The sequence below is a fragment of the Muscardinus avellanarius genome (assembly GCF_963383645.1).
Source record: "Muscardinus avellanarius genome assembly, chromosome: 10".
Lineage (NCBI taxonomy): Eukaryota > Metazoa > Chordata > Mammalia > Rodentia > Gliridae > Muscardinus > Muscardinus avellanarius.
In genome coordinates, this window is record NC_137796.1 from 66,014,403 (window position 1) to 66,040,994 (window position 26,592).

The 26,592-nt window shown below is 52.2% G+C and overlaps 2 protein-coding genes across 2 annotated transcripts; both read right to left on the bottom strand.

The window, feature by feature from the left end:
- Window positions 1-5,500: 5,500 nt before the first annotated feature.
- Window positions 5,501-9,934, bottom strand: TNNI3 (troponin I3, cardiac type; the record flags this gene model as incomplete). The annotated part of the gene is made up of 8 exons (XM_080703740.1): window positions 5,501-5,590; window positions 6,711-6,887; window positions 7,722-7,811; window positions 8,213-8,344; window positions 8,511-8,552; window positions 8,995-9,081; window positions 9,672-9,684; window positions 9,924-9,934. The coding sequence occupies 8 exons, from the start codon at window positions 9,932-9,934 to the stop codon at window positions 5,501-5,503; spliced, it is 642 nt and encodes a 213-aa protein (XP_080559866.1).
- Window positions 9,935-12,021: 2,087 nt separating this feature from the next.
- DNAAF3 (dynein axonemal assembly factor 3) lies at window positions 12,022-19,856 on the bottom strand (the record flags this gene model as incomplete). Its single annotated transcript, XM_080703746.1, has 11 exons — window positions 12,022-12,424; window positions 12,509-12,583; window positions 12,735-12,846; window positions 13,384-13,528; window positions 13,854-13,976; window positions 14,065-14,190; window positions 14,354-14,536; window positions 15,104-15,261; window positions 18,453-18,546; window positions 19,371-19,513; window positions 19,772-19,856. The coding sequence occupies 11 exons, from the start codon at window positions 19,854-19,856 to the stop codon at window positions 12,022-12,024; spliced, it is 1,647 nt and encodes a 548-aa protein (XP_080559872.1).
- Window positions 19,857-26,592: the final 6,736 nt, after the last annotated feature.

Here is a 26,592-nt window from a genome sequence, read left to right on the forward strand (position 1 = left end):
CTCCTCTGGTGCCTGGGCTCCCACACTCTATCTGGCCCTGTTCCACTAACAGGGTGGTGAAGTGTGCCCCCTGAAGGTGGGCAGAAGGAAGAAATGGCCGACGGCTGTCTCCTTTACTTCTATCTCTGCCTCTGCTTTTCTCCCACCCCATCACCAGAGGTGAGAGAATATTTAGGATGTGATTGTGACCCCACCCCACCTTAGAGGATCTCACCTTGGTTTGGGGCGCTCTTCTGCTGGTGGCAATGGGAGATACAAAGAGATAATTAGCAAGTTTAGAGGCTGGAGGAAGATGAACCCCTCCCTCAAACCTCAGGTCCCAGGAGCCTGGTGAAAGACCCTAGAGTCCAGTGGTGGGAGAGGGACACAGGAGGAGAAGAGGAAGAAGGAAGTCAGGGTGGGTGTAAAGGAGGGAGAGGTTCACACGCAACAGATATACATTCAGCACCTGTGTGGGGACCTCACCCCCGCTTCTGGAAACCCAAGAGCTCAAATCCTCACACCCACCTCTGTTTATATGCCCAGAGCTCCTGCCCTCCTCCATCAAGACCCAGCAGTGGCGAGCATTCCAATCCTGTTCCCCACTCAGAGACCCCCAAGAGTTCTGTCCCCCACTACTACCCCATTTGAGACATCCCATTCCTACTACAGTCCTAAAGTTCAGACCCCAACTTTTTTTTTGTGTGTGTGGTACTATGGTACTATGGGTGAAACCCAGGGGCTTTTTTTTTTTTTTTTAACCTCCGGGCTATACTCCCAGGCCTATTTTATAAGTATTTGGAAACAGGATCTCACTAAGTTGCCGAGAGCCTCACTAAGTAGCTGAGGCTGGCTTTGTTTGTTTGTTTGGTACTGGGAATGGAACCCAGGGGCCTTCTACCTCCGGGCTATAATCCTAGACCTATTTTATATTTTATTTGGAGACAGGGTCTCTTAAACCAGCTGAGGCTGGCTTCGAACCTGCACAATCCTCCTGTCTCAGCCTCCCAAGCGCGGGGATTACAAGCGTGCACCACCACGCCCGGCTGACCCCAACCTTTGAATGTATATGGGGAGAGAGATAACAGGCAGGATCGAGGGCGAAGAGGAGGGGCACGAAGCCGGCCCTCTCCGCAAACATCCAACCCTTGGGTGGGCGCTCTCGGAGCTCGGGTGAAGGCTTGCCTGTCGGTCCCTTTAAGGAAGGGAAAGGGTTAAATCCACGCAAGGCCATTTCCCTTCACGGCCGCCAGAGGGCGCGGGGGCCCTCGGGGCTTAAAGGGCCGAGCCGGCGGGTTGGGGTCGCGAGGATGACGGTGGAGGACTGCCGGAGGACGTCGGAGGGGGGGACCCCGGCCCAGATCGGCCTCGGGAAGCGAAGCAGCCGCGGTTACCTCGCTCTGCCACCGGCTCCGGCTCCTCGGGGGCTGGGAGGGGAGGGGAGAAGCGAAGGGGGCGGGAGGGGACAGCACGCCCAGCGGGAGGGAGAGAGGGGGGACAGCGGTCAGAGCCCGCAAGGACGCGGAGCCCTCCCCGCCGCAGCCACCGCGCGTCCCTGCTGCCCGGCCTCACCTTCCTCCTCCTCCTCGGCTTCCTCTTCTGCAAGGGGACGGGCCAGACAGGCGTTAGGAGCTCAGGGACAGGGGCGACCCGCGCTGGGGGTCTGGTGCGCTGGGCGACGCTGCCTCGGCTGCAGAGGGCACAGGCGGCCTCCACCCGCGGTGCGGAGGTCGCTCCGGGAAGGCCCCCGCGCGGACGGGCCTGGGGTCCCCGGGGCCCCCGGGGCCGTTCCCCACCCGGGTGCCATGCCTCCTCCCTCCAATAGGGGGTGCCCGCTGTCCCCACACCAGGCCAGGCCAAGCTCTGCTCACCTTCTGCCAGCTCCCTGGGGACCCGGCGCGACCGGGGAAAGGGGGAGAGTGGAGAGTTAGGCATCTGGGGTGGGGAGCCTGCCCCTCCCCTCCCGCCAGCATTACTCACTCCTCATAGTCCTCTTCAGTGTCCGACATCCTGGTGTGACCTAAGGACCCAAGAGGTCAAATGGGGTGGGGTTCAAGGGGGAAGGCTGGGCCTGGACTCCAGGGCCTAAGGGAGGAGGACTGGGCCTGGACCCCTGGGTGTGAGGAGGAGGGCTGAGGTCTGGACCCCTGGCTCTGAGCAGGAGGTTGGGGTCCTGGAGCTGGGGCCCAGTACAGCACCAAGGCTGCAGACTTGCTCCCACTCCTTCCTTACCCCTCCACACACAGACACAGCTGTCTTCTTTTGTCTTGTGACAGGTCCATGGGAACCTGATCCAGGGGGATTTGGAGGTATTGGAGAAGGCACAGTGGCCCGAAGACAATAGCTGCCCCACCCCTAGTGCTATTTCAGGGGATGTCATCTAGAGTGGAACAGAGGACATTTCCTAAGAAGGGGTTGGGGAAGGGGGGTCCTGGCACAGTCAGTCGCCCCTCCCCCTGGCTGAATTTCTCCCATCTGTCTTCTCTGATCACCTTCTCCCACTGCCATGGAGAGGTGGGTGCCATCAAGAGCAGCCTGTCCCCAGACCTCATTCTGACCCTTAAGTACTTAAACCCCTCACTTCTATGATCCTCCATGCCCCGCGGTGCTCATATTAAGAGACCTCAAATCCTAATACCCACAAATTCTGAGCCCTCCTCTCTGAAACCAGCCAGTTCTTATCTCTCCAGATTCTGAGATATCCCATCCATGATAGTCTATGTGAGGGCTGACATCCTGAAACCCCTGGTTCCTGACACCTAGATTCAGAAACCTCCAGTTATGCCAGGCGTGGTGGCGCACACTTGTAATCCCAGCTCTTGGGAGGCTGAGACAGGAGGATGGCACGGGTTCGAAGCCAGCTTCAGCTACTGAGTGAGGCTCTCAGCAACTTAGTGAGACCCTGTTTCCAAATAAAGTATAAAATAGGTCTGGGAGTATAGCCCAGAGGTAGAAAGCCCCTGGGTTCCACCCCCAGTACCATAAAAAAGGAAAAGGAAAGGAAAGAAAAGAAAAGAAAGAAAGAAAGAAAGCTCCAGTTACGAGACCTTCCCCCAAAAGACCTTGATAGGCATGTTCAGAGGTCCAGGGCTTGACACCCGGAATCCTAATACCATCAACACTTCTGACCATAAGACTTCAGATTCTGAAACTCTAATTCTGATATTCTTAGAGTCCCCATATCCTGATACCTGGACTGTTTGACCTCCAGGTCCAAATATCCCTGACTTCTGAGATTTCCCTGGACTCTGAGACCTTTTCAGTCCTAAGGAAGGACCCTCAGATTCTCTCACCCATATATCCTGATACTCTCCCCAGCCTCCCTAACGTTTGAGCCTCCCAAATTTCCAGACCCCCATCTTCATATCCTATCTCTATCCCTGTTCCCCAACCTTCTCCTGTCCATCCCACAAGATCCCTCCAGGACTGCAGAGCCCCTTTACCTAAGTCTGGGTTCACTGGGTCCGCAGATGACAGTAGGCTGAGCCTTGCAGAGGGGCTGACGCATCCCTTCATCCCTGGGAGTTTATAGCTAGCCACTCAGCCCCGCCCCGGGGTTGGAGGAGGGGGAGAGAATTCCAGTGCTCAAACACAAGTCCTGAGGCTGCCCTGCCCCCCTTGGCTCCAAATTCAGGGTCCAGGCAACCCCAAGCTGCTCCAGAATCCCTCACCCGCCCCATCAGTGCCACCCTGGAGCAGACACCCTCCCTCCCCAAGCTCTCTGGTAGCATACAGCAGAGTGTGCTTTGAAGTCTCTAGGCAGGAAACACAGATGGTCCTTGGAGAATCCTTAGTTTCAAAAAGAGCTCTAAGGAACACTTCCTATTTCCATCTTTCCATTTCCTCTTTTTGTGTCTCTCTGGGCCACCGTTTCTTCTTTCTCAAACTCTCTGTGGCCTCTGTCTCTCATCTTTCCATCTGCAGAGGACTGTGCGTGTCTTTCTCTACTTCTCCATCTCCCCCTGTCTCTGTCCATCTCTCCCTCTGCCCCTCCCCACCCCCATTCCTTTGTCTGCCACCAGAATTCCACGCTGATGACAAGGGCGCTAAAGCTGGGAAGCAGGTGCGTGTGTGTGTGTGGGGGGGGTGGGGGGGGGAGGATGGGGTGTCCATTAAGCTAGTGAGACCTCACCCTCCCCACACACCCCCACCTCCATCTGACACTGATCTTTTTTGGTATCCTGCATCCCTCCTTTCCAGCTAAGCCATGACCTTGAGCTGGGGGCTGGCGGGATCTGGGAGGGCGGGCTTCCTCACCGCCCCCCCCCCCCATGCCTCCTGGTGTCAGTCCCTTGTGGTCTCCATCTTTGTGTTTTTGTTTCACGGCCTTTCTTGGGTCTCTTCTGGTTTCGGGTCCTCTTTTTCTGTCTGCGTCTCTCTTCTCTGTCTGGGCCTCTGTGTGTCTCTCACTCTGCAGGAGTCTGTGTTTGTTTCTGCATTTCCGTAGGTGTCTGTCATCTGCCCCCTCTTGGTGCCAGTGTCTGTGGCTGTCACCATCTCTGTGTGCATCTCTACCTCCTTTGACTTGTTTCCGTCTCCCTTTGGCTCTGTGTGTCTAGGCCGTGTGTCTATCTTGCTCGCTTCTTCTGAGAGTCCCTGCAGTTCTCTCTTGGGTCTCTGTTTCTTACAGTCTTTATCCTCATTGTGCCTCTCTGGGAGTATATATTGTCTCTGTTTTTCTTTTCTTTCTTTTCTTTGCATTTCTTTCTAGGCATCTCTTTTTCTTTCCTTTTTCTTTGGGTCTTTATTGAGTGTTTTTGTTTTTGTTTTGTGATACTAGGTTTTGAATCCAGAAGACTACTACCTCTGAGCTCTTTTTATTTACTTATTTGTTAATTTATTTTTGCTGCTGAGGGTTGAACCCAGGGGATTCTATCACTGAGCTATACCCCCAGCCCCATTTTTTTATTTTTTATTTGGAAACGGGGTCTCACTGAGTCGCGGAGGGCCTAAGTAGCTGAGGCTGGCTGTGAACCTGCGATCCTCCTGAAAAAAACATGCGCCACCATGCCCAGCTTTTACTTTTTGTTTCGAAACAGGGTCATTCTAGGTTGCAGAGGGCCCCATTAAGCAGGTGAGGCTGGCCTTGAACTTGTGATCCTCCTGTCTCAGCCTCCCAAGTACTGGGATGACAGGCATATGCCAGCATGCCCAGTCTCTTTGGGTCTTTGGCTCTGTCTCTATCTCCACGTGTCTGTCTGTCTGTCTGTCTCTCCCTCTCTTGCTCCCTCTGTCTCTCTGTGCTGCTTTTGGCCTTCTACGTGCTCTGTTCTCTGTGGAGTAGCTAACCTATGTGGAGAACACCCTATGTTAGAAACTGAGCTTGCTGCTGAACTGCTATATGGCTTTGCAAGAGATCTGCCCTCAGGGGTGTGTGTGTGTGTGTGTGTGTGTGTGTGTGTGTGTGTGTTTCTTATGCCTAAACCCCAGGGTAATAGACACACTGTCATTTCTGGTGCAGAGAGAATTTTTTATTCCTCAGGGCCATCCTCAGGGCCCAGGCCATAGGCAGGCTCGGCCCTCAAACTTTTTCTTCAAACTTTTTCTTGCGTCCTTCCATGCCGCTCAGCGCATCGATGTTCTTGCGCCAGTCTCCCACCTCTCGGTTCTCCTGAGGGGACGGGGTCAGCGGTTAGGGTCTCCTCCCGGTATTCCCCATCTGCCCTCTGGCTTGCTCGGCCACTCTACTCTAGATGCCTGTCTGAGAATCAGGTTCTGGAAAACTGCCAGTTCTTCTCCCCATGTACTTCCTGTCTTCCTCGTGTACTGTCTATGTCCTTCTTCTGTTTTGTGACTTCTTCCCTTCCTGTTACTCTACTGTCTCCCCTTCCATATCCTGTCTCCCCTTGGACTTACCATCTTCCTCATGCACTTCTGATCTTCAGTGAATTTCTCATCTCCCGCCAACATTTCCTGTCCCCCTTATACATGTCCTGTCTTCCCCTCACACTTCCTGTCTGCCATGCACTTCCCATCTCCTTTCTATCTTTTTTTTTTTTTTATGCGGGTCTGGGGATGGAACCCAGGGGCATTTGACCTCCGAGCTACACCCCCAGCCCAACTTTTTTTCTTTATTTTGAAACAGGGTTTCACTAAGTTGCAGAGTGCCTCACTAGGTGGCTGAGACTAGGTGCAAACCTGCAATCCTACTGTCTCAGCCTCCTAAACAGTGAGATTACAAGTGTGTGCCACCACACCCAGCCCCTTCTTCACCCACAGTCTTCAACCTGTGATCCTTCCATCTCAGGCTCCCGAGCACTGAGATTACAGGTGTGCATGCACAATTGTGCCTGCCAGAAACCCTTGCATATTTCTACCAGGCGTGGTGGTACACGCCAGTAATCCCAGTACTTGGGAGGCTGAGACAGTAGGATGACAGGTTCGAGGACAGCCTCAGCAAGTAGTGAGACTCTTATCAATCTAGCAAGACCCTGTTTCCAAATAAGAAATAAAATCGGGCTGGGAATGTAGCTCAAAGATAGAATGCCTCTGGGTTCAACCCCCAGTACCACACACACACACACACACACACACACACACACAAAAAAAAAAAAAATAAATAAATAAAAAATAAAGCAAGAAACCTTTGTATATTTCTCACGGAGGACCTTTTACCAGTTGCCTCTCTCCCCAGTTCCAAATACCATCTGCCCTCAGGCTAAGCCCTGGGGGGGTCATCCCCCAACCCCACCCCCTACACACCTTCTTTCTTGGCCCTTGCCCGCACTCACCTTCTCGGTGTCCTCCTTCTTCACCTGCTTGAGGTGAGCCCGCAGGTCCAAGGACTCCTTGGCCCGGGTGCCCAGCAACGCCTGCATCATGGCATCTGCAGAGATCCGCACCCTCCTCAGTGTGGGCCGCTTGAACTTGCCACGGAGGTCGTAGATCTTCTGGGTGAGATCTGCAATCTGCGGGTAGCCATACGGTAGTGCGGGCCCCTCCCTCTGCCTCCTCCTCACCTGGCTCTTCTACCCTCCAACTCCCCTCCTATCCCCATCCTGCCTTCCAAGAAGACATAAGCCTTCTCTGCTCTTCTCAGCTCAGGAACCTGGTTCAAGTTTCTAACCTCGGAATTCAGAGCTTCAAGGACATGCCTTGACTTTATCATAACTACTTCCTCCTCCTCCTCCTCCTCCTCCTCCTCCTCCTCCTCCTCCTCCTTCTTCTCCTCCTTCTTCTTTTTCTTCTTCTCCTTCTCCTTCTTCTTCATCTTCTCTGTACTGAGGCTGGAACCCAGGGGCATTCTACCTTCGGGCTACACCCCCAGCCCTATCTTTTATTCTTTATTTTGAAACAGGGTCTCCCTAAGTTGCAGAGGGCCTCACTAAGCAGTAGCTGAGGCTGTCTGCGAACCATGATCCTCTGGTCTCAGCCTCCCAAATGCTGGGATTACAAGCGTGAGCCACCACGCCCAGCTCTATCATAACTTCTGACACATCGCCGTCCAGCAAGGTGCAAATCCAACTCCGCGGCCTGCGCATGAACTCGTTTGCCAGTACTCGATGCTCCAGGCACATGCGCTTCCCCGCCCCTGGGCCTTGCAGGTGCTGCCCCTCCTGCTGGCACAGCCTTCCCTGCCCAAATTGTCCTCACACCTCTGCACCGCCCTCCCGACTCATCTGGGTCTCCCGGGATGTGCACAGCAAAGCAGCTGCCATGCCCGGCCAATACCACTGTCCCAGGCACCTTGCCCTGCCAGAAGGGACCCAGGCTTCCCAGGTGTCCCACCCAGTGCATCCCACCTCAGAGATGTTCTTGGTAACTTTTGCCTCCACGTCGTATCTTTCTTCATCTACTTTGTCCAACCGGGTATGGAGCTGTCGGCATAAGTCCTGGTGAAGGTACATGGTGTGTTTTGTGGGAGGAGGGACCCCTGGGTCTGAGGGAGGAGGGCTGGGGCCTGGACCCCTGGGTCTGAGGGAGGAGGGCTGGGGCCTGGACCCCTGGATCTGAGGGAGGAGGCCTTGGGTCCCAAAGCAGTAGTTTGGGGCCTGGCCTCCAGGGAACTGTAAAGGAAGAGTTCTAGGAGCCTAGTGTTTGTAGAACTTGACTGATTTGGGGCTGCAGGAGTCCGCCTCTGGATTTGAGGATTGTGGGTGACTGCCACCAAGACTCTGCACTCCCAAGAGTAAGGAACATATTTCCAAGGGTCACATCCTATGGGATGCAAGACCAGAGACTAGGAACCTCGGGTTCCAGGTGGGCATGAGCGCCTGCCTTGTGAGCGGGGTACCTGCAGCTCCGCGAAGCCCAGCCCAGCCAAGTCCAGAGGCTGGCAGCGGGTGCTCAGAGCGCGCCCCTTCTCTCCGCGCCGCTCCTCAGCCTCCCGCTCTATCTCCTGCTTTGCAATCTGCAGCATCAGGGTCTGCAGAGGAAAAGAAGGGACCGCCGCCCCCAGGCATGGAAATAAAACGGTGTCCTCAGTCTTCCAGAGACCCAGGCCCTCAGAGCCTCCCCCAAAGCCACACCCTAAAGACCAACCCCCACCCCCTCAGCTACTCTAAGCCCTGCCCTCCTGAGCACGTCCTCACCTTCAGCTGCAGTTTTCTGGAGGCGGAGATCTTAGACTTTTTCTGCCAGGGTGATAGGGAGCAAGAAAGGATGGAGGAGAGAGAAAGGCTAATGTTGGGAGGGGCTTTGAGAGAGCCCCACCTCCTTCAGCTGTTTGAGATTTGGGCCTGCCTCCAACTTGAACTCGGAGTCCAGGAGAAGCCACGCCCCTTGGTCCCATCTACCAATCTTGGACTCGGACTCTAGTTAGGCACTGCCCACCAGCCCCCTGAGCAATACTGTGGGCCCTGGAGCTCTGCCCACAGGCAGCTCCCACCAATCCGATTCTGGCCCTTCCTGAAACTCCATCCCACCGCCTGGGCTCCGCCCACAGCCAAGGTCCAGCCTCGCCCATAACCAAGGTCCAGCCCCGCCCAAGGGAGGCCCCGGCCCCGGCCCCGCCTCTCCTCCCTGAGGTGTTGAGGTCCATACTTCCGAACCCAGGCCCGCTAAGTCCCCGCTCACCTTTGCGTGCGGCTCGGTAGCGTACGCCCGATAGTTAGCAGAGGAGCGTCGTCGGACCGGGGCGGGCACAGGGTTTGCGTCCCCGGCCTGAGAGTGGAGGAGCGGGCTGTGTCACCACGGAGACCCTCGACCTTTCTGTCTGTCTGTCTGTGATACTGGAGATGGAACTGAGGGGCATTCTACCTCCTAGCTACACCCCCAGCCCTATTTTTTAATCTTTTTTTTTTTTTTTTTTTGCGGGTCTGGGGATGGAACTCAGGGGCATTCGACCTCCGAGCTACAACCCCTGCCCAATTTTTTATCCTTTATTTTGAAACAGGGTCTCACTAAGTTGCAGAGGGCCTCACTAAAATAGCTGAGGCTGTCCGAGAACCACGATCCTCCAGTCTCAGTCTCCCAAATGCTGGGATTACAAGCGTGTGTCACCACACCCGGCCTATTTTTTAATCTTTATTTTGAAACAGAGTCTCACTAAGTTGCAAAGGGCCTCACTAAGTCTTTGAGGCTGGCGGAGAACCCGTGATCCTCCTGCCTCAGCCTCCCAAATGCTGGGATTACAAGCGTGCACCACCATGCCCGGCCTGCATACCCTCTCTTAGGGATACAACCAGCCCCTCCCTGCAGTGCCCACCCCAGCTGTAGGCTCCCTGCCCACGCCTTAGCCCCCGGGGTCTCACCGCATCGCTGCTCCTATAGGGAGAGAAACGGGGAAAGGGGATTAATGGTGGCCCGTGTTCTGTCAGTCCCCAAAAGGTCTTGTAAGGCCTCACTGATCCCTTCCTCGGGTCCCAGGAGTCAGATTCCCAAATTTTTACCTTACTCAAGAGCCCTCCCTGCCTCCCCTCTCAGCCCAGATGTTCACCCCCTCAGAAACCCTGCAGGTCACCCACCTCCCCTCCCTCTGGGCCTCAGGGACCTGGGTTACTCACTCATCCGCCATGCAGAGACTGGGTCTTGGGGGACCGACAGGGGACAAGGAACTCTAGGGGGGTCAGTGAAGGACTGTCCCGGTGACCTTGGAGGTCCCAGGACGTTCGGTCTCCTCCGGGCTGCTCAAGCCACACTGAGGACACTGAGATAAAGGGCGAGGACAGACTAAATATACTGCCATCCCCTCCTCCCCCTGCCCAGGATGTGAGATAACTGGGCACGTGAGGGGAGGAGCCTGGCTGGCTGCACTTCAGCTGAATCACCCCATCACCTCAGTAGCAGGAGATCAAGACCCTTCTCCCCCCACCTCTGGAGCTATAGACTCCTTTCTACTCAGATTCAGAAAAAATGTCATGGCCCTAGTCCCCTCCTCCTTCACATCCAAAAGCCCAGGCCCCAGCTCTCCTCCCTCAGATCCAGGGCTCCAAACCCAGCTCTCCTCCCTCAGACCCAGGGATCCCAGGCCACAGCCCTCCTCTCTCAGACCCAGCCAAGGTCCAGGCTCAGCCCTCATCCCTCAGACCCAGCCAAAGTCTAGGCCCAGCCCTCCTGCCTCAGACCCAGGGTCCCAGGCCACAGCCCTCTTCCCTCAGACCCAGCCAAGGTCCAGGCTCAGCCTTTTCCCTCAGACCTAGCCAGGGTCCAGGTCCATTCTTCCTCCTTCAGACCCAGGGGTCCAGGCCCAACCCTCCTCCCTCAGACCCTAGAGTCCAGGACTCACCCTTCCTCCCTCAGACCTAGGGGTCCAGGCCCAGGCCTCCTCCCTCAGACCCAGAGGTCCAGGCCCAGCCCTCTTCCCTCAGGTCCAGGGATTCAAGCCTCAGCCTTCCTCCCTCAGACCCAGGGGCCTGGGCCCAGCCCTCCTTCCTCAGACCCAGGGGTCCAGGCCCAGCCCTCCTCCCTCAGGTCCAGGGATTCAAGCCTCAGCCCTCCTCCCTTAGACCCAGGGGCCAGGCCCCAGCCTCCTCCCTCAGACCCAGGGGTCCAGGCCTAGCCTCCTCCCTCAGACCCAGGGGTCCAGGCCCAGCCTCCTCCCTGAGACCCAGGAGTCCAGGCCCAGTCTCCTCCCTGAGACCCAGGGTCCAGGCCCCAGTCCTCCCTCAGACCCAGGGGTCCAGGCCCAGCCTTCCTCCCTGAGACCCAGGAGTCCAGGCCCAGTCTCCTCCCTGAGACCCAGGGGTCCAGGCCCAGCCTCCTCCCTCAGACCCAGGGGTCCAGGCCCAGCCTCCTCCCTCAGACCCAGAGGCCAGGCCCCAGCCTCCTCTCTCAGACCCAGGGGTCCAGGCCCAGTCTCCTCCCTGAGACCCAGGAGTCCAGGCCCAGTCTCCTCCCTGAGACCCAGGGGCCAGGCCCCAGCCTCCTCCCTCAGACCCAGGGGTCCAGGCCCAGCCTCCTCCCTCAGACCCAGGGGTCCAGGCCCAGCCTCCTCCCTCAGACCCAGGGGTCCAGGCCCAGCCTCCTCCCTCAGACCCAGGGGTCTGAGGTGTTTCTTCCCTCAATATTCAAGGGTTTGGGCCCCATCCCCTGGCTAAATTGCAAAGTTTGGGAGCGCTAGAACTTTAAGTTCTTTACTATCTGAGGATCAGTGTCCTCCAACCTGCTACCCATCAATACAAATTGATTAGTTTGAGGATTCAGGTATGAGGCCCCAAGCTCTCAGGTTATAGACACCTAGTCCTCTTGGAAAACCAGAAATCTCCTTTCTGGTCTTCTGGGTTCTGGAGACAAACTGGGGACAGGAAAGACACTGGGACACACAGAAGAGGACCTGACTCTCTTTACTTGAACCGCGTGGGAGCTGAGCAGGTGCCAAGTCCCAGAGAGGAATGGGGTGCCTGGCTGGCGGGTGGGAAGGCAGAGGGCCTATGACCTAGGGACAGATCCCTAGGCTGGGTTTGCAATCTTGGGGATGGAATTCAGAATTCAGAGAGAACACTCTAGGCTTCTAAGAACAGAACTTAGAATCCCAGAAAAGGGATTTGAAATTCTAGCTCTATAGGTGGGGCTGAGTGAGGACGGTGAGCTTCAATTGAGAGACCCTGCAGTGGATTTAGAATGACATGAGCAGGTTCTAATTCCAAAACCTGACTTCAGAAGTTAGGGACAGGACTCTTGGTCTCCTGGGTCGGGCCGGACCCTTGGGTTCGCAGGGGGACTTTCTGTGGGCGTGGCCAGCGCCTCCTGGGGTGGGGCTGGGACCCCGGTGAGAGAACTCTGAGGCTCCGCGGGTAGCAGGAGGGGCTCAGGTGCCGGGGTGGCTTCCGCCTGGGGCGGGCTGGTTGGTTTTGGAGGAGGGCTCAGCACTTTGCCCGGCGGAGGTCCAGATTCCACAGCTGGGTCCTGGCTGCTGCCGGGAGCACAGTCCCCGGACTTGGAGAAGCGCGCGAAGGTCTCCGAGGGGCTGACCCCCGTCTGAGGGGTGAACCCGGCCGCCCGCGCTAGCTCCTCCACCCGGGCGGAGAACTCCTTCAGTTGCTCGGGTCGCAGGTCGACCAGGTACCTGGAGCCAGGGAGGTGAGTGAGGGTTCGGCTCGCCGCCCGGCCGGTCCGTACATTCCCGCCCCGTGCGCTCCGCTGGGCTCACCGGGCTAATTCCACAACGAGATTCGCTCCGGGGGCCACGCAAGCTCCGAGCTCGGGGCCGAGGAGATGCACCATCCTGCGGAGGGGAAAGGGGGAGAGGCTGAGATGCCCGTGCCCGCGGAGAGGACGCAGACCCGGAGGGAGGAGAGGCTGCGAGGCCGAAGTCCTGCATCCTGGGGAGGAGGGACCTGATCCTGGGTCCCTGACAGCACAGGTGTCCCTCTCACCCGCAGGCTACGTAGAGAAGCTGGAATCGGCCCTGGTAGCAACTCTTGTGATGGAGCGTCTGCGCAGAATCCAGGGGCAGGAAGTGGACGACGAAGGATTCCGGGCCAGACACTGCTGAGAAAGGGCAGAAAGTGTGGGTCTCTGGATGGGGTGGGGGCCTGAGGGCCAGAAACCCAGGGAGACAGACCCAGAGACAGAGTTGGGCAGACACACGAAGCCTGGAGATAACACTCCTGCCCCTGGGGAAGTCCTTTTTCATCCTTTTCTCTGAGATCTTGCAAACGTCTGGAAAGGCTGGCCCCACAGACACAGACTCATAGGACAGGCAACTGAGATCCAAGATAGTGGGTGGCCCACGCCACGGGGGCATGCCCTGTAGAGGGGGAAAGGCCCTGGGGAGGGGGAAGGGAGGGGTGGTTAGGAGCCACGGCCAGAATGGGGGGTGCACAGGGGAGCTGCCCCTACAGGTAGGTTGAGAATGCTACTGGAAATCAGAGTCCTAAGGAAGGTGGCAGGATTTAGGAGAGGGAGAGAAACAAGGAGAGAAAAAGAAACTATTCAGGATTAATCACTTGCCCCGGGCATTCCAGACCAGCTCAGTCCACGCTCAGATTTGAAGAAACGTGGAGCCCGACGGCCTTGGCTTACCCGAAGCTGGTGGCTGCTGCTCAGGGCTGCGATCTGGCTCCGGCGGCTGCTCCTCCAGGTCCCCCTCAGCATCTTTCGGGCGCCCCCAGGCGGCCACCTCTCGGAACAGTTCCGTCACATTGTGCTGCGTGATCTCGCCGGCGGTCTGTGGTGGGGGGGAGGGGGCGAGGCCGGACACTGGCGCTGGACGGGGGCGGGGCTTAGCGCTGGACGGGGGCGGGGCTTAGCGTGCAGGTGTGAGCTAGAATTCCAAGCCTGGAATTCCTAGGGCCAGCTTTAGGACATATAGAAGGAGGATCTGGCAGAGCACGAACAGGCAAGGACACTGAGGGTGGGTTCTGATATGGGGTCGACTCAGGGGCGGGGTCTGGAGGCCAGGGGTGGGGCTTGGAGGGATGGGCGGGGCCTGGAAGATGGAGGGCGGAGCCTTGCAGACTGGCCCCAAGCACCAGTGACCGCGCCGCTCTCACCTTGACCGGCTGTCCGTTGCTGGTCCGCAGGAGGCTCTGGTCGTCTGCCTCGATGCCAAAGGCCACGAAGGGTCCCGTGGCGATGTCTCCCCAGTACCCCCGAGCTGCCACGCGCTCCCCGCGCTAGAAAAGCAGGGAGAGAGGGGGCAAGAGAGGTCCGTGTTGGGAGCCCTGATTTCTGGGTCCTTCAAAGGAGGGAGTGGATACACACGTGGCTCAGGAGGCGACCAGACGCCAGAGTCCTGTTGGGCATGTGATAAGCGCTGGAGTCTCTGAGTTCAAAGGCTACACCTGTGTCCCGCCAGCGTCGGAATTCTTGCACGTGGATGACTTGGGCCTGCGGGAACGCAAGAGACAAAAGGGGGCCCCCAGGCCCTTCACCCTCAGACCCAGGGATCCAGGCCCCAGCCCCTCAGCGCTCAGACCCGAGGGTCCAGGCCCCAGCTCCTCCGTCACAGTCAGGATTCGGGTCCCCCAGCCCTTCTTCCCAGGTCCCTTACCCCGCGGTCGTGCAGCTTCATGCGCAGGTCCCAGTCGCTGACACCGCGCCGGGCGTCATAGCGAGAGCCCAAGTAGTGCCGCACCCGCGAGTCCCAGAGGCGGCTGATGGGGAAGGCCTCAGGTCCCTTCTCCCCGCCGGACCAGAAGCGGAACACGGCCTCCAGCGCGTCTCGCTCGCGGAACTGCGGCGCCAGGCATGTGTGTGGAGAGATCCAGGGAGAGAGGGAGAGCAACTTCCAACTTCTTATGCCTAACTTTCCCTTCCATCCCAGGAGGTAGGAATCATGCACCGGTTTCTGGGGTGAAGGAACTGAGGCAAAAAAAAAAAAAAAAAAAAAAAAAGCCTCCCCCATCCCTAGTCTAAATTTCACAGTGGGAGCCAGGGAGCTGAGATTCCAACTCTGGAGGCCCCGGCCAGCTCCATCAACACAAACACCAATCCTCCACCTCCTGCTTTTTTTTTTTTTTTTTTAAACTAGGGATGGAACCAGGGGCATTCTACACCCCCCCCCAGCCCGATTTTATTCTTTTATTTTGAAACAGGGTCTCACTAAATTGCCCGAGGGCCTCACTAAGTAGCTGAGGCTGGGCTCGAACCCATATCCTCCTACCTCATCCTCCCCAAGTACTGAGATTACAAGCGTGCACCACCACGCCCGGCCCCACAGACACTTCTGATTGCCTATTTCCACCCCTCTCGCGGCCCCCCGGATCCCGATGTGACCCAGAGAGAAGGGCAGCGGTGGCACCTTGAGCGCGCGGAGGCTGAGCCAGGGCAGCTGCTCCTCCAGGAGGTCAGGCTCGGGGACCAGGTGAGCCAGGCAGGAGGCCTGGGTGCGCACCAAGGCGGCCACCGGGGGGCGCAGCAGCGCGTTCCCCCACACCTCCAGGAAAGCCTCACTCCGCTCTAGGGGAAGGGGGGAAATGGGAAGCCTTGGAGTGAGTGAGCCCAGAAATCAGACCCTTAACGTCGTACTATTATTTCCTAGTCACATAGTAAGCATGGGGAACCCGGGCGAACTCTGTACATATCGCAGGAACAACAACACGAAGGCTAATTTACTTCTTTGCTAGGACTCCGCCTATTCAAGTTCCTCACCCCCGCAAGTAACCCCAATCCTAATTTTTGTGTGTGTGGCACTGGGGATTAAACCTAGGGGCATTGTATCTTCGTGCTACACCCCCACCTCTATTTTTAATTAATTAATTTATTTTGACGGTACTGGGGATGGAAGCCGGTGGCATTTTACTTCCAAGCTACACCCCCAGCTTATTATTTTTTTATTATTTTATTTTGCGGGTCTGGGGATGGAACCCAGGAGCATTCGACCTCCGAGCTACGCTCCCTGCTCTATTTTTTTTTTTTTTTCGGGTCTGAAGATGGAACCCAGAGACATTTGACCTCCAAGCTACACCCCCTGCCCTATTTTTTATTCTTTATTTTGAAACAGGGTCTCACTAAGTTTCGCAGGGCCTCACTAAGTAGCTGAGGCTGGCTGCGAATCCCGATCCTCTGGTCTCAGCCTCCTGAATGCTGGAATTACAAGTGTGCGCCACCATGCCCGCTTTATCTTTTATTTTTTAATATGTATGTATGTATGTATGTATGTATGTATGTATGTATGTATGTATGTATTTTTGTGGTACTGGAGATAGAACCCAGGGGCATTCTACCTCTGAGCTATACCCCCAGTCCTATTTTTTTTTAAATTATTCTTTATTTTGAAACAGCTTCTCACTGAGTTGCAAAGGGCCTAAGTAGCTGACGCTGGCTTCGAACCTGTGCGATCCTCCTGTCTCAGCCTCCCAAATTCTGGGATTACAAGCATGTGCCACCAAGGTCGGCTCTTATTCTTTGTTTTGAAATAGGGTCTCCCTGAGTTGCGGAGGGCCTCACTAAGTAGCTGAGACTGTCTGTGAACCATGATCCTCCTGTCTCAACCTCTCAAATGTTGGGATTACAAGTGTGCACCACTATACCTGGCTTTTTATTCTTTATTTTGAAACAAGGCCTCACTAATTTGCTGAGGCTGCCTGTGAACCTGCAGTCCTCCTGTCTCAGACTCCCATATACTGGGATTACGAGCATGCACCGCCATGACTGTCCTCTAATCCTAAATATCATGTTTAAACTTCCCTTCTCTTAAAATAGAGAAAGGGAATCTGTAGATATAAATGAAGATGAGGTATATGTGTTTGATTTCAGTTATTAAAGAATTTTATAAGAAAACTATATTTTCTTTCTTTCTTTTTGTACTGGGAATTGAAACCAGGGATATTCTACCTCTAAGCTATACCCCAACCCTATTTGTTTATTTATTTATTATTTTATTTTTTGGTGCTGGGGATTGAACCCAGGAGCATTCTACTTTTGAGCCACACCCCCAGCTCTATTTTAGTTTTGTTTTGAAACAGGGTTTCACTAGGTTGCTGAAAGTCTCCTTAAGTTTCTGAGACTGGTCTCAGACCTGCTATCGTCCTGTCTCAGACTCCCAAGTACTGGGATTACAGGTACGTGCCTCCATACCCGGTATACATACATATATACATACACACACACACACACACACACACACACACACACACACACGTGTGTGTGTGTATATATATATATATACATATATATGTATATATATACATATATATGTGTATATATATACATATATATATGTATATATATATATTTATATATATATATTTTTTTTCCCCGGATCTGGGGATGGAACCCAGGGACATTCGATCTCCGAGCTATACCTCCTGCACTATTTTTTATTCTTTATTTTGAAACCAGGTTTCACTGTGTTGTGGAGGGCCTCACTAAGTAGCTGAGGCTGTCCCCGAACCACAATCCTCTGGTCTCAGCCTCCCAAATGCTGGGATTACAAGCGTGCACCACCATGCCCGGCTTTATATTTTGTTTTGATACAGGGTCTCACTAAGTTGCTGAGGCTGGCCTTGAACCTGCTATCCTCTTGTCTCAGTCTCTCAAGTACTAGTATTACAGGTGTGAGCCACCAAACCAAGCAGTATTTTCAATATGGCTATATAAGTATAAAGAGAAATATAAGCTGGGTGTGGTGGCACACGCTTGAATCCCAGTACTTGGGAGGTTGAGACAGGAGGATTGCAGGTTCGCGGTCAGACTCAGCTTCTTAATGAGGCCCCCACAACTTAATGAAACCCAGTTTCAAAAATAAAAAAAATAAAAAATAGGGGTGGGGCTGTAGCCTGGAGGTAGAATGCCCCTGGGTTCAATCCCTAGTATATGAGAGAGAAAGAGAGAGAGAGAGAGAGAGAAAGAGAGAGAGAGGGGGGGGGAGAGAGAGCTGTAGATATATAGTATTTTATTTTTGCTAAAAACCTTATAGAAAAATATATGCTTTCAGTTTGTTAATTAGCTCAATAGATTAGCTTAGTTCTAATCTTTTAAGAACCTTAGCCGAGCATGGTGGTGCAAGCTTGTAATCCCAGCATATAGGAGGCTGAGACAGTAGGATGAGGTTCACGGACAGCTTCAGGTACTTAGTGAGGCCCTCTGCAATTCAGTGAGACCCTGTTTCAAAATCAATGAATAAAAAATAGGTCTGGGGGTGTAGCTCGGAAGTAGAATGCTTCTGGGTTCCATCCCTAGTACCACAAAAAATAAATTAATTAATTTTAATAAAGAACCTCAAAGAAGGTGTATTGTAGCTGCACACCTGAAATCCCAGTACTTGGGAGGCTGAGACAGGAGGATTGCAAGTTCAAGGACAGCATCAGCAAGTAGTGAGAATCTCATCAACCTAGCAAGACCCTGTTTCCAAATAAGAAATAAAATTGGGCTGGAGGTGTAGCTCAAAGATAGAATGACTCTGGGTTCAATCCCCAGTAATCCCCTCCCACAAAAGTATCATGTGGATTTCCTTCTAGAATTCTTTGGGCTATAGGTATTATATTTAGCCCCATATTATAGGTGAGAAAAGCTGAGCTTCTAAGGTTACCAATAATGAAACAGGGGACAATGACCAAAGTTTTTAATCCCACCACTGAAAGGCCAGAATCCCTGTTAGGGGAGGGGGAGGGGCCTGGAGTCAGAATGTATGAGTCCTGGAAACTGACCTTGTAGCCCCATTGTCTCAGGATCTTCCAGGGCTAGGCTGAAAATCAGCATGTGTCGGGCCACTGCTTCCAGATTATTCTCCAGTACATAGAACTGAAAGGTTGGACATGGGATGATTCTGAGACCTGCCGTCCTGGGCCCTAGGAGGCCCAAAGGAGCAAGCCCTCAGTCCCTCCTCCATGGACCTGCACACCAGCCCTGACCTTCACATACAGGAGTGGGGGACCCCAGGACCCTCCTCCTGACCACTATTGGAGATGTGGTCCTTAGTGTCTACCTCCATCTGAACTCCAGAGTCCTAAAACCCCAGCCCTTTCTTTCGCCACTGGTCCAGGCTTCCATCCTTCAACTTCAGACCCTCAACTCCTGTCTTCCTTGAACTTAGAGTTTTTGTTTTGTTTTGTTTTGGTGCTTGGGATTGAACCCAGGGTGGTTCTACTGCTAAGTTATGCCCCCAGCCCTATTTTATTTTATTTTGGAAACAGGGTCTGGCTAAGTTGCTGAGAGCCTTACTAAGCTGCTGAGGCTAGCTTCAAACCTGCAATCCTATCTCAGCCTCCTATGGATTGGGATTACAGGTGTGTGCCACTAAACCCAGCTTTTTTTTTTTTTTTTTTTTTTTGTACTGGGGATTGAACCCAGGGGAATTCTACATCTGAGCTACATCCCCCAGCCCTTTGTTTTGTTTTGTTTTTGTTTTCAAACAGGGCCTCACTACATTGCCCAGGCTGGTCTGGAAACTGTAACCCTCCTGTCTCAGCCTCCCAGGTACTGGGATTACAGGAGAGAGCCACCATGCCCAGCACTGGACCTGGACCTAAAATTTTTGAATCCCAATTCTCTCTTCCCTCAAACACTCAAGGAACCCCTGGCTCTCAGTTCCATCCTCTTTCCAAGACCCTAGAACCTCAGCTCACGTTGAACCTCCTGCGAGGCCAGAGTGCAGCCCGGGCCAGGGTCCGCAGCAGGTGCCGTCCATCCACAGAGCCCAGCAGCAATACATCCAGCTCCGGGGTCTTCTGCGCTGTATCTGCCTGCGAGTCTGGGTCCACAGGAGGACCTGAAAAGATGACAGTGGGCGGGACTGGTGGCCGACAGAGCGCCCCTGCAGCCACCCCTAGAACTATGGGCTGCAAATCAAGCAGTTCTTGCGTCTGGCCTAAAATTCCCAGGGGGATCTGAGCCTCTATGAATCCTGGGATTCAAAGTCCGCAAGAGAAGACACCCAGGCTCGCCCCCCCCCAACCGTTGAAGCTTGGGGAACGTTGGCGCACCCCTTCCTCGGATGCTGGGACCAAGTCCTAGAGTAGGGACTCACTTTCAGCCTGCAGGTCCAACGCCGGGGACAGCCCCCACCAGGACACGGAGCCGAAGCCGGCGCCTGAGCCTGCCGGTGTGGTCATGGCCCTGCAAGACAGACATCCGGAGGAACCCACACTTGTTTAGCCCATTTCTTTCTCATCACCCCTCACTCCTCGCTCCCTTTATCTCCACGCGACCCCCTTACCTTTATCCTTCCAAATACCCTCAGAGGGCTCCTCCGTCCCTGATCGGCGCTACCCAGCGGTCCTGTGCCCCTGTACAACAGCTGCCAACAGCTCCGCCCTTTTTGATCAATCAGCCTCTGGTCATCGATCAGATGACCAATGAGTGCGCACGGGATACGCCCACTACAAACTTTTAGCCAATAGGAATGCAGAGAGAGGTTTCCTGACCAGCAGAAAGCGGAGCTAAAGGACGCGGTTGTCCTGACGACGCCGCAGGTGAAGGGGAAGGGCTGCAAGTGGCAGGGGCGGGGTTTGAGTAGGTGTAAATTTCTAGGAAGGTGAAAGCCGAGTTGCTACTTCAAATTAGGACAAAACGGAATGGATCTAGATAAATTCAAACTGAAGTGAGGTGGCCTGGAATTCAGACTGCAGTCCCGTTTGTCTCCTTTTTCCTTCGCACCCCTTGTCTGTTTTAACCTTGTGACCAGGTGGGAAACAGGGCTCCTGCTCTTTCTGGTCCTTAAATTTTCAGGTATTTTATGAGCAGGTTGCTACTCACGGTCGTTATTAAAATTAAATTCTAAGCAGGGCATTGTGGCACATCCTTGTACTCCCAGTTCTTGGGAGGCTGAGCCTGGAGGATATCATGTTCAAAAGCAGCCTTGGCAACTTAACGAGGCTCTCAGTAACCTATTTGAGAACCTGTTTCCAAATAAAAAATAAAAACGGGCTGCGGTGTAATTCAGAGGGAGAAAGCCTCTGGGTCCAATCCCCAGCACCCAAATAAATAAAATAAATAAATTCTGCTGCGGGTGGTGGCACACACCTGTAATATTTGGAAGGCTGAGACAGGAAGATCACAAGTTCACAACCAGCCTCAGTAACATAGTGAGACCCCTTGTAACTTAGGGGGACCCTGTTTCAAAAATAAAATAGGCCCGATCATGGTGGCACACGCTTGTAATCCCAGTATTTGGAACGCTGTGACAGGAGGATGGCAGAAACCCAGCCAGCCTCAGCTACTTAGTGAGGCCCTCTACAACTTAGTGAGACCCTGTTTCAAAATAAATAAAAATAGGGCTGCACTTGTAGCCCAGAGATAGAATGTCTCTAGGTTCAATCTCCAGTACCCCCAAAATAAAAATAAATAAATAAATAAATAAATAAATAAATAAATAAATAGGGCAGAGGTGTAGCACAAAAGGAAAATGCCTCTGGGTTCAATCCCCAGTACCACCAAAAAAACAAAAACAAAAACAAAAACAAAAAAAGCTGAGGCAGGAGGACTGCAAGTTTGAGGTCAGACTGGGCAATTTACCAAGACCTTGTGGAGAACTTGCTTAGCATGTGCAAGGCCCTGGGTTTAATCTCTAGCACTAAAAAAAAAAAAAAAAAAAAAAAAAAAGTTGTATAATCTTACAATTAAATAGATTACACTAAAATTAAGGTAAAAATGGTTGGCACATGTCTGTAATTCCAGTACTTGGGAGGATGAGATGAGGATCTTAAGTTCAAGGGTAGCCTTAGCAGACCCTCAGTAAGCGAGACCCAGTTTCAAAATAAAAAATAAAACAGGGCTGAGTATGTAGCTCAGAGGTAGAATGCCTCTGAGTTCAATCCCCAGAACCACAAATAAAATAAATGTAAAAATGCTCAAAACTCGCTGGGCCTGGTGGTGCACGCTTGTAATCCCGCGCTTGGGAGGAGGAGACAGGAGGATCGCTCAGGTTCGAAGCCAGGCTCTCTGGCTTAAGAGACCCTGTTTCCAAATAAAAAATATAAAATAGGTCTGGGAGTGTAGCCCGGAAGTAGAAGAGTTCCATTCCCAGTACCACCAAAATAAATTTAAAAAATAAAATAAGATAAAATAAAAATTGCTCAAAACTCATCCCTTTCTATTTTTACTACATTTTATTATTATGGATACTCTTGAAGTTGTTTATATCCATTATACTCAAAGAGAAGAAATAGTATTTTAGGGCTGGGGTGTAGCTCAGTGTTGGAGCGCTTGCTTCACATGTGCAAAAGGTCCTGGGTTCAATCTTTAGCACCGCAAATATATGCAACTTTAATACCATATTTAAAAAATGAAATCAGCAAATTGTAGCCATCGGCTGGCTGGCTGTGTAAATAAAGTTTAATTAGAATTGAGGCCATGATTAGGCGAGGCAATCATTAAAAGTGCAAGGTCAAAAAATTTTTTTGTACTGGGGATTGAATCTGAGGGCATTCTATCTCTGAGCTATACCAACCCTTTTTACTTTTTATTTATTTATTTATTTATTTTTGTGGTACTGGAGGTGGGACCCAGGGGCTTTTCTACCTCTGGTCTATACTCCCAGGCCTATTTTTTCTTTCCTTTCTTTCTTTCTTTTTCTTTTTCTTTTCTTTTTTTTTTTTTTTTTTTTTTGTGTGGGTCTGGGGATGGAACCCAGGAGGATTTGACCCCTGCCCTAGTTTTTTTATTCTTTAATTTAAAACTGGGTCTCACTAAGTTGCAGAGGGCCTCACTAAGTAGCTGAGGCTGTCCGTGAACCGCGATCCTCCGGTCTCAGCCTCCCGAATACTAAGATTAAAAGGGTGCGTCACCACACCTGGTTCTCCCAGGCGTACTTTTTATACTTTATTTGGAAACAGGTTCTCACTAAGTTGCTGAGGCTGGCTTCGAACCTGTGTGATCCTCCTGTCTCAGCCTCCCAAGCAATGGGATTACAAGCGTGCGCCACCACACCTGGCTTTACTTTTAAATTCTGAAATAGGGTCATGCTAAATTGCTGAGTCTGGCCTCAAACCTGCATTCTTCTCAATCTCCTCCTCCTCCTCCTCCTCCTCCTCCTCCTCCTCCTCCTCCTCTTCCTCCTCCTCCTTCTTCTTTTTCTGTAGCACTGGGGATTGAACACAGGGGCATTCTACCTTCAAGTGACACCCCCAGCCATATTATTCTTTATTTTGAAACAGGGTCTCAATGAGTTGCAAAGGGCCTCACTAAGCTAAGGTTGACCTCGAATCTCAATCCTCCTGTTTCAGCCTCCCAAGTACTGGGATTGCAATTGTGTGCCACCATGCCCAGCTTGCAATCCTCTTGTATCAGCTTTCCAAGTACTTGGGATTATAGGCATACTACCATGCCTGGCTAGGTAAAATCTTGTGTTTAATTTTTCTTTCTGTGTGTGTAGTACTGGAGATGAAACCCAGGGGGCATTCTAACTCTGAGCTATACTTCCAGCCCTATTTTATTCTTTTATTTTTTTATTTTTATTTTTTGCAGTACTGGGGATGGAACCAAGGAACATTTTACCTTTGAGGTATACCTCCAGCCCTATTTTTTATTCTTTATTTTGAAATAGAGTCTCACTAAGTTGCAGATGGTCTCACTAAGTAGGTGAGGCTGTCCACGAACCACTATCCTCCTGTCTTAGACTCTCAAATGCTGGGATTACAAGCATGTGCCACCACTCTCGACTTACTCTTTTATTTTTGAAACAGGATCTCACTAAATTGCAGATGGCCTCACTAAATTGCTGAGACTGGCTGCAAACCTGTGGTTCTCCTGTCTCAGCTTCCCAAGCAGTGGGATTATAAGTGTGTGCCACAATACCCAGCTTTAAAATTTTTATATTTTATCCATTGTTGGGGTTTGGGGTATTACTGTGTGTGTGTGTGTGTGTGTGTGTGTGTGTGTGTGCGCGCTCGCGAGCGCGCGCATGGATTGAACCTAGGGTATTGAACCTAGGGGTATTCTACCTCTGAGCTACACTCCCAGCCCAATTTTATTTCTTATTTGGAAATAGCTCTGCTAAGTTGCCAAGGCTGGCTTTGAACCTGTGATCCTCCCATCTCAGCTTCCGAACTACTGGGATTAGATTATAAGTGTGTGCCATCACACCCAGCTTATTTTTATTTTGAAACAGGTTCTCACTAGGTTGATGAGAATCTCACTATTTGCTGAGAGTCTCACTACTTGCTGAGACTGTCCTTGATATGATCCTCCTGTCTTAGCCTCTCGAGTACTGGAATTACAGGTGTGCACCACCACACCTGGCTGGGTATTAATTTTTCAATTGCACTAGCTGGGAACAGTAGAATGCCTGTAATCCCAGTATTTGGGGAGCCAAGGCAGGAGGATTGCAGGTTGAGGCAGTGGTCAGTAATTTAGAGACACCCCACTTCAAAAAATAAAAAGTAAGCCAGGCATAGTGGTACACGCTTGTAATCCCCACACTTGGGAGGCTGAGACAGGAGGATCACACAGGTTCAAAGCCAGCCTCAGCTACTTAGTGAGGCTGTCAGCAACTTAGTGAGACCCTGTTTCCAAATAAAGTATAAAATAGGTCTGGGAGTATAGCCCGGAGGTAGAAAGCCCCTGGGTTCCACCCCCAGTACCCCCACACACACACTAAAAAATAAAAAAAGTAAAATAGGGCCAGGGTGTATAGTTTAGCGGTAGAATGCCCCTAGGTTTATTCTTAATGACACACACATAGCCAGGCATGGTAGCACACATTTATAATCTCAGTACTTGGGAGGTGGAGACAGGAGTATCACAGGTTCAAAGCCAGCCTCAGCAATTTAGAGAGGCCTTCTGTAACTTAGTGAGACCCTGTTTCTAAATAAGAAATAAAATTAAGCTGAGGGTGTAGCTCATAGGTAGAATGCCTCTGGGTTCAATCTTCAGTAGCACACACAAAACACACACACACACACACACACACACACACACACACATATTGCACTAAAGTACTATTGATCTTTTTTTTTTTTTTTTTGCAGTACTGGGGATGGAACCCAGGGGCATTCTACCTCTGAACTATGCCCCCACCCCTATTTCTTTATTCTTTATTTTGAAACAGGATCTCACTAAGTTACAGGGGCCTCACTAAGCTGCAGAGGTTAGCCACAAACCCGGGATCCTCCTGTCTCAGCCTCCCAAGTACTAGGATTACAAGCATGTGCTACCACACCCGGCTAACTCTTTATTTTGAAACAGGGTCTCACTGAGTTGTGAAGGGCCTCACTAAGTGGCTGAGGCTGGTCTTGAACCTGTGACCCACCCTGTCTCAGCCTCCCAAGTACTGGGATTACAAGCATGCACCAACAACCCAGCCATTACTATTGATCTTGATTGCTAAGTTTTGTTTGGCTTCTCCTTGAATTTCAGGATGCTCATCCTGGCCCTAGCAACACTGTGCTGCTGTGCTAGCTGGCCTCTCGTCTCAGTGCTATGTTCAGTGCTTCATGTTGGCGGCTTGAGATCACCTACTATGGGAATATTTAGAATATGGGAAGAGCAAACAACACTGCAGGGCCCGAGAGAGTCGGTGGCACCACCAGGAGCCCATCAAGTCCCCTCTTGCCTCTGGGTCCATGGCCTTTGCAGTCTTCTCTCTCTCTCATTCCCCTTCTGGATCATGCTGCCACTTTCTTCTCATTCTCCTTTATCTTTTCCTACTTTTTTTTTTTTTTTTTTTTTTACAGTACTGGGGATGGAACCCAGGGGCATTCTACCTCTGAGCTACACCCCTAGCCCTATTTTCCTATATTTTATTCCCTTCTCTCTCTCTCTCTCTCCTTCTTCTTCTCTCTCTCTCTCTCTCTCTCTCTCTCTCTCTCTCTCTCTCTCCTTCTCTCTCTCTCTCTCTCTCTCTCTCTCTCTCTCTCTCTCTCTCTCATTAATTTGGTGGTTCTGGGGTTCCTGGAAACCCTTCTACCTCCGGGCTACACTCCCAGACCTATTTTTATCCCAGACCTATTTTTATATTTTTATTTGAAACAGGATCTCTTAAGCCAGTGAGACTGGCTTAGAACCTGCATGATCCTCCTGTCTCCGCCTCCCAAGTGTGGGGGGGGATTACAAGCGTGCGCCACCACGCCTGGCCTTTTTATTCTTTCTTTTGAAACAGGGTCTCACTGAGTTGCAAAGGGCCTCACTAAGTAACTGAAGCTGTCCATGAACCGCAATCCTCCTGTCTCAGTCTCCCGAATGCTGGGATTACAAGTGTGTGACACCACATCCTTCTCTTTCTTTCTTTTCTTGGCATTGGGATTGAACTCACGGGCAGTCTACCTCTGAGATACACCTTGAGCCCTTTTTTATGTTTTATTTATTATTTTGTGGTACTGGGGGTGGAACCCAGGGGCTTTTCTACCTTCGGGCTATACTCCTAGACCTATTTTTTATACTTTATTTGGAAACAAGGTCTCACTAGGTTGCTTAGAGCCTCACTAAGTAACTGAGGCTGGCTTCAAAGCTGTGTGATCCTCCTGTCTCAGCCTCCCAAACACTGGGATTACAAGTGTGCGCCACCATGCCCGGCCTTTATGTTTTATTTTGAAACAGGGTCTTGCTAAGTTGCTGCAGCTGGCCTCAAACCTGAGATCCTCCCACTTACTGACATTACAGGCATGTGTCCCCATGCCTGGCCTAGGTTTTTTTATGGAAATGTTTCAGCCTCTCCTGGTAGGCACAGCGGCACACACTTGTAAGCCCTTATACTTAGGAGGCTGAAACAGGAGGATCATATTTGAAGTCAGTGCATAGTAACTTAGTGAGATCCTGCAAATAATAGTAATAGTAATAGTAGTAGTAGTAGTTGCCGCCTTTTCCTTGGCATTTGCGTGTGTAATTTCCACGCAAAATTGGCTGATCGCTTAA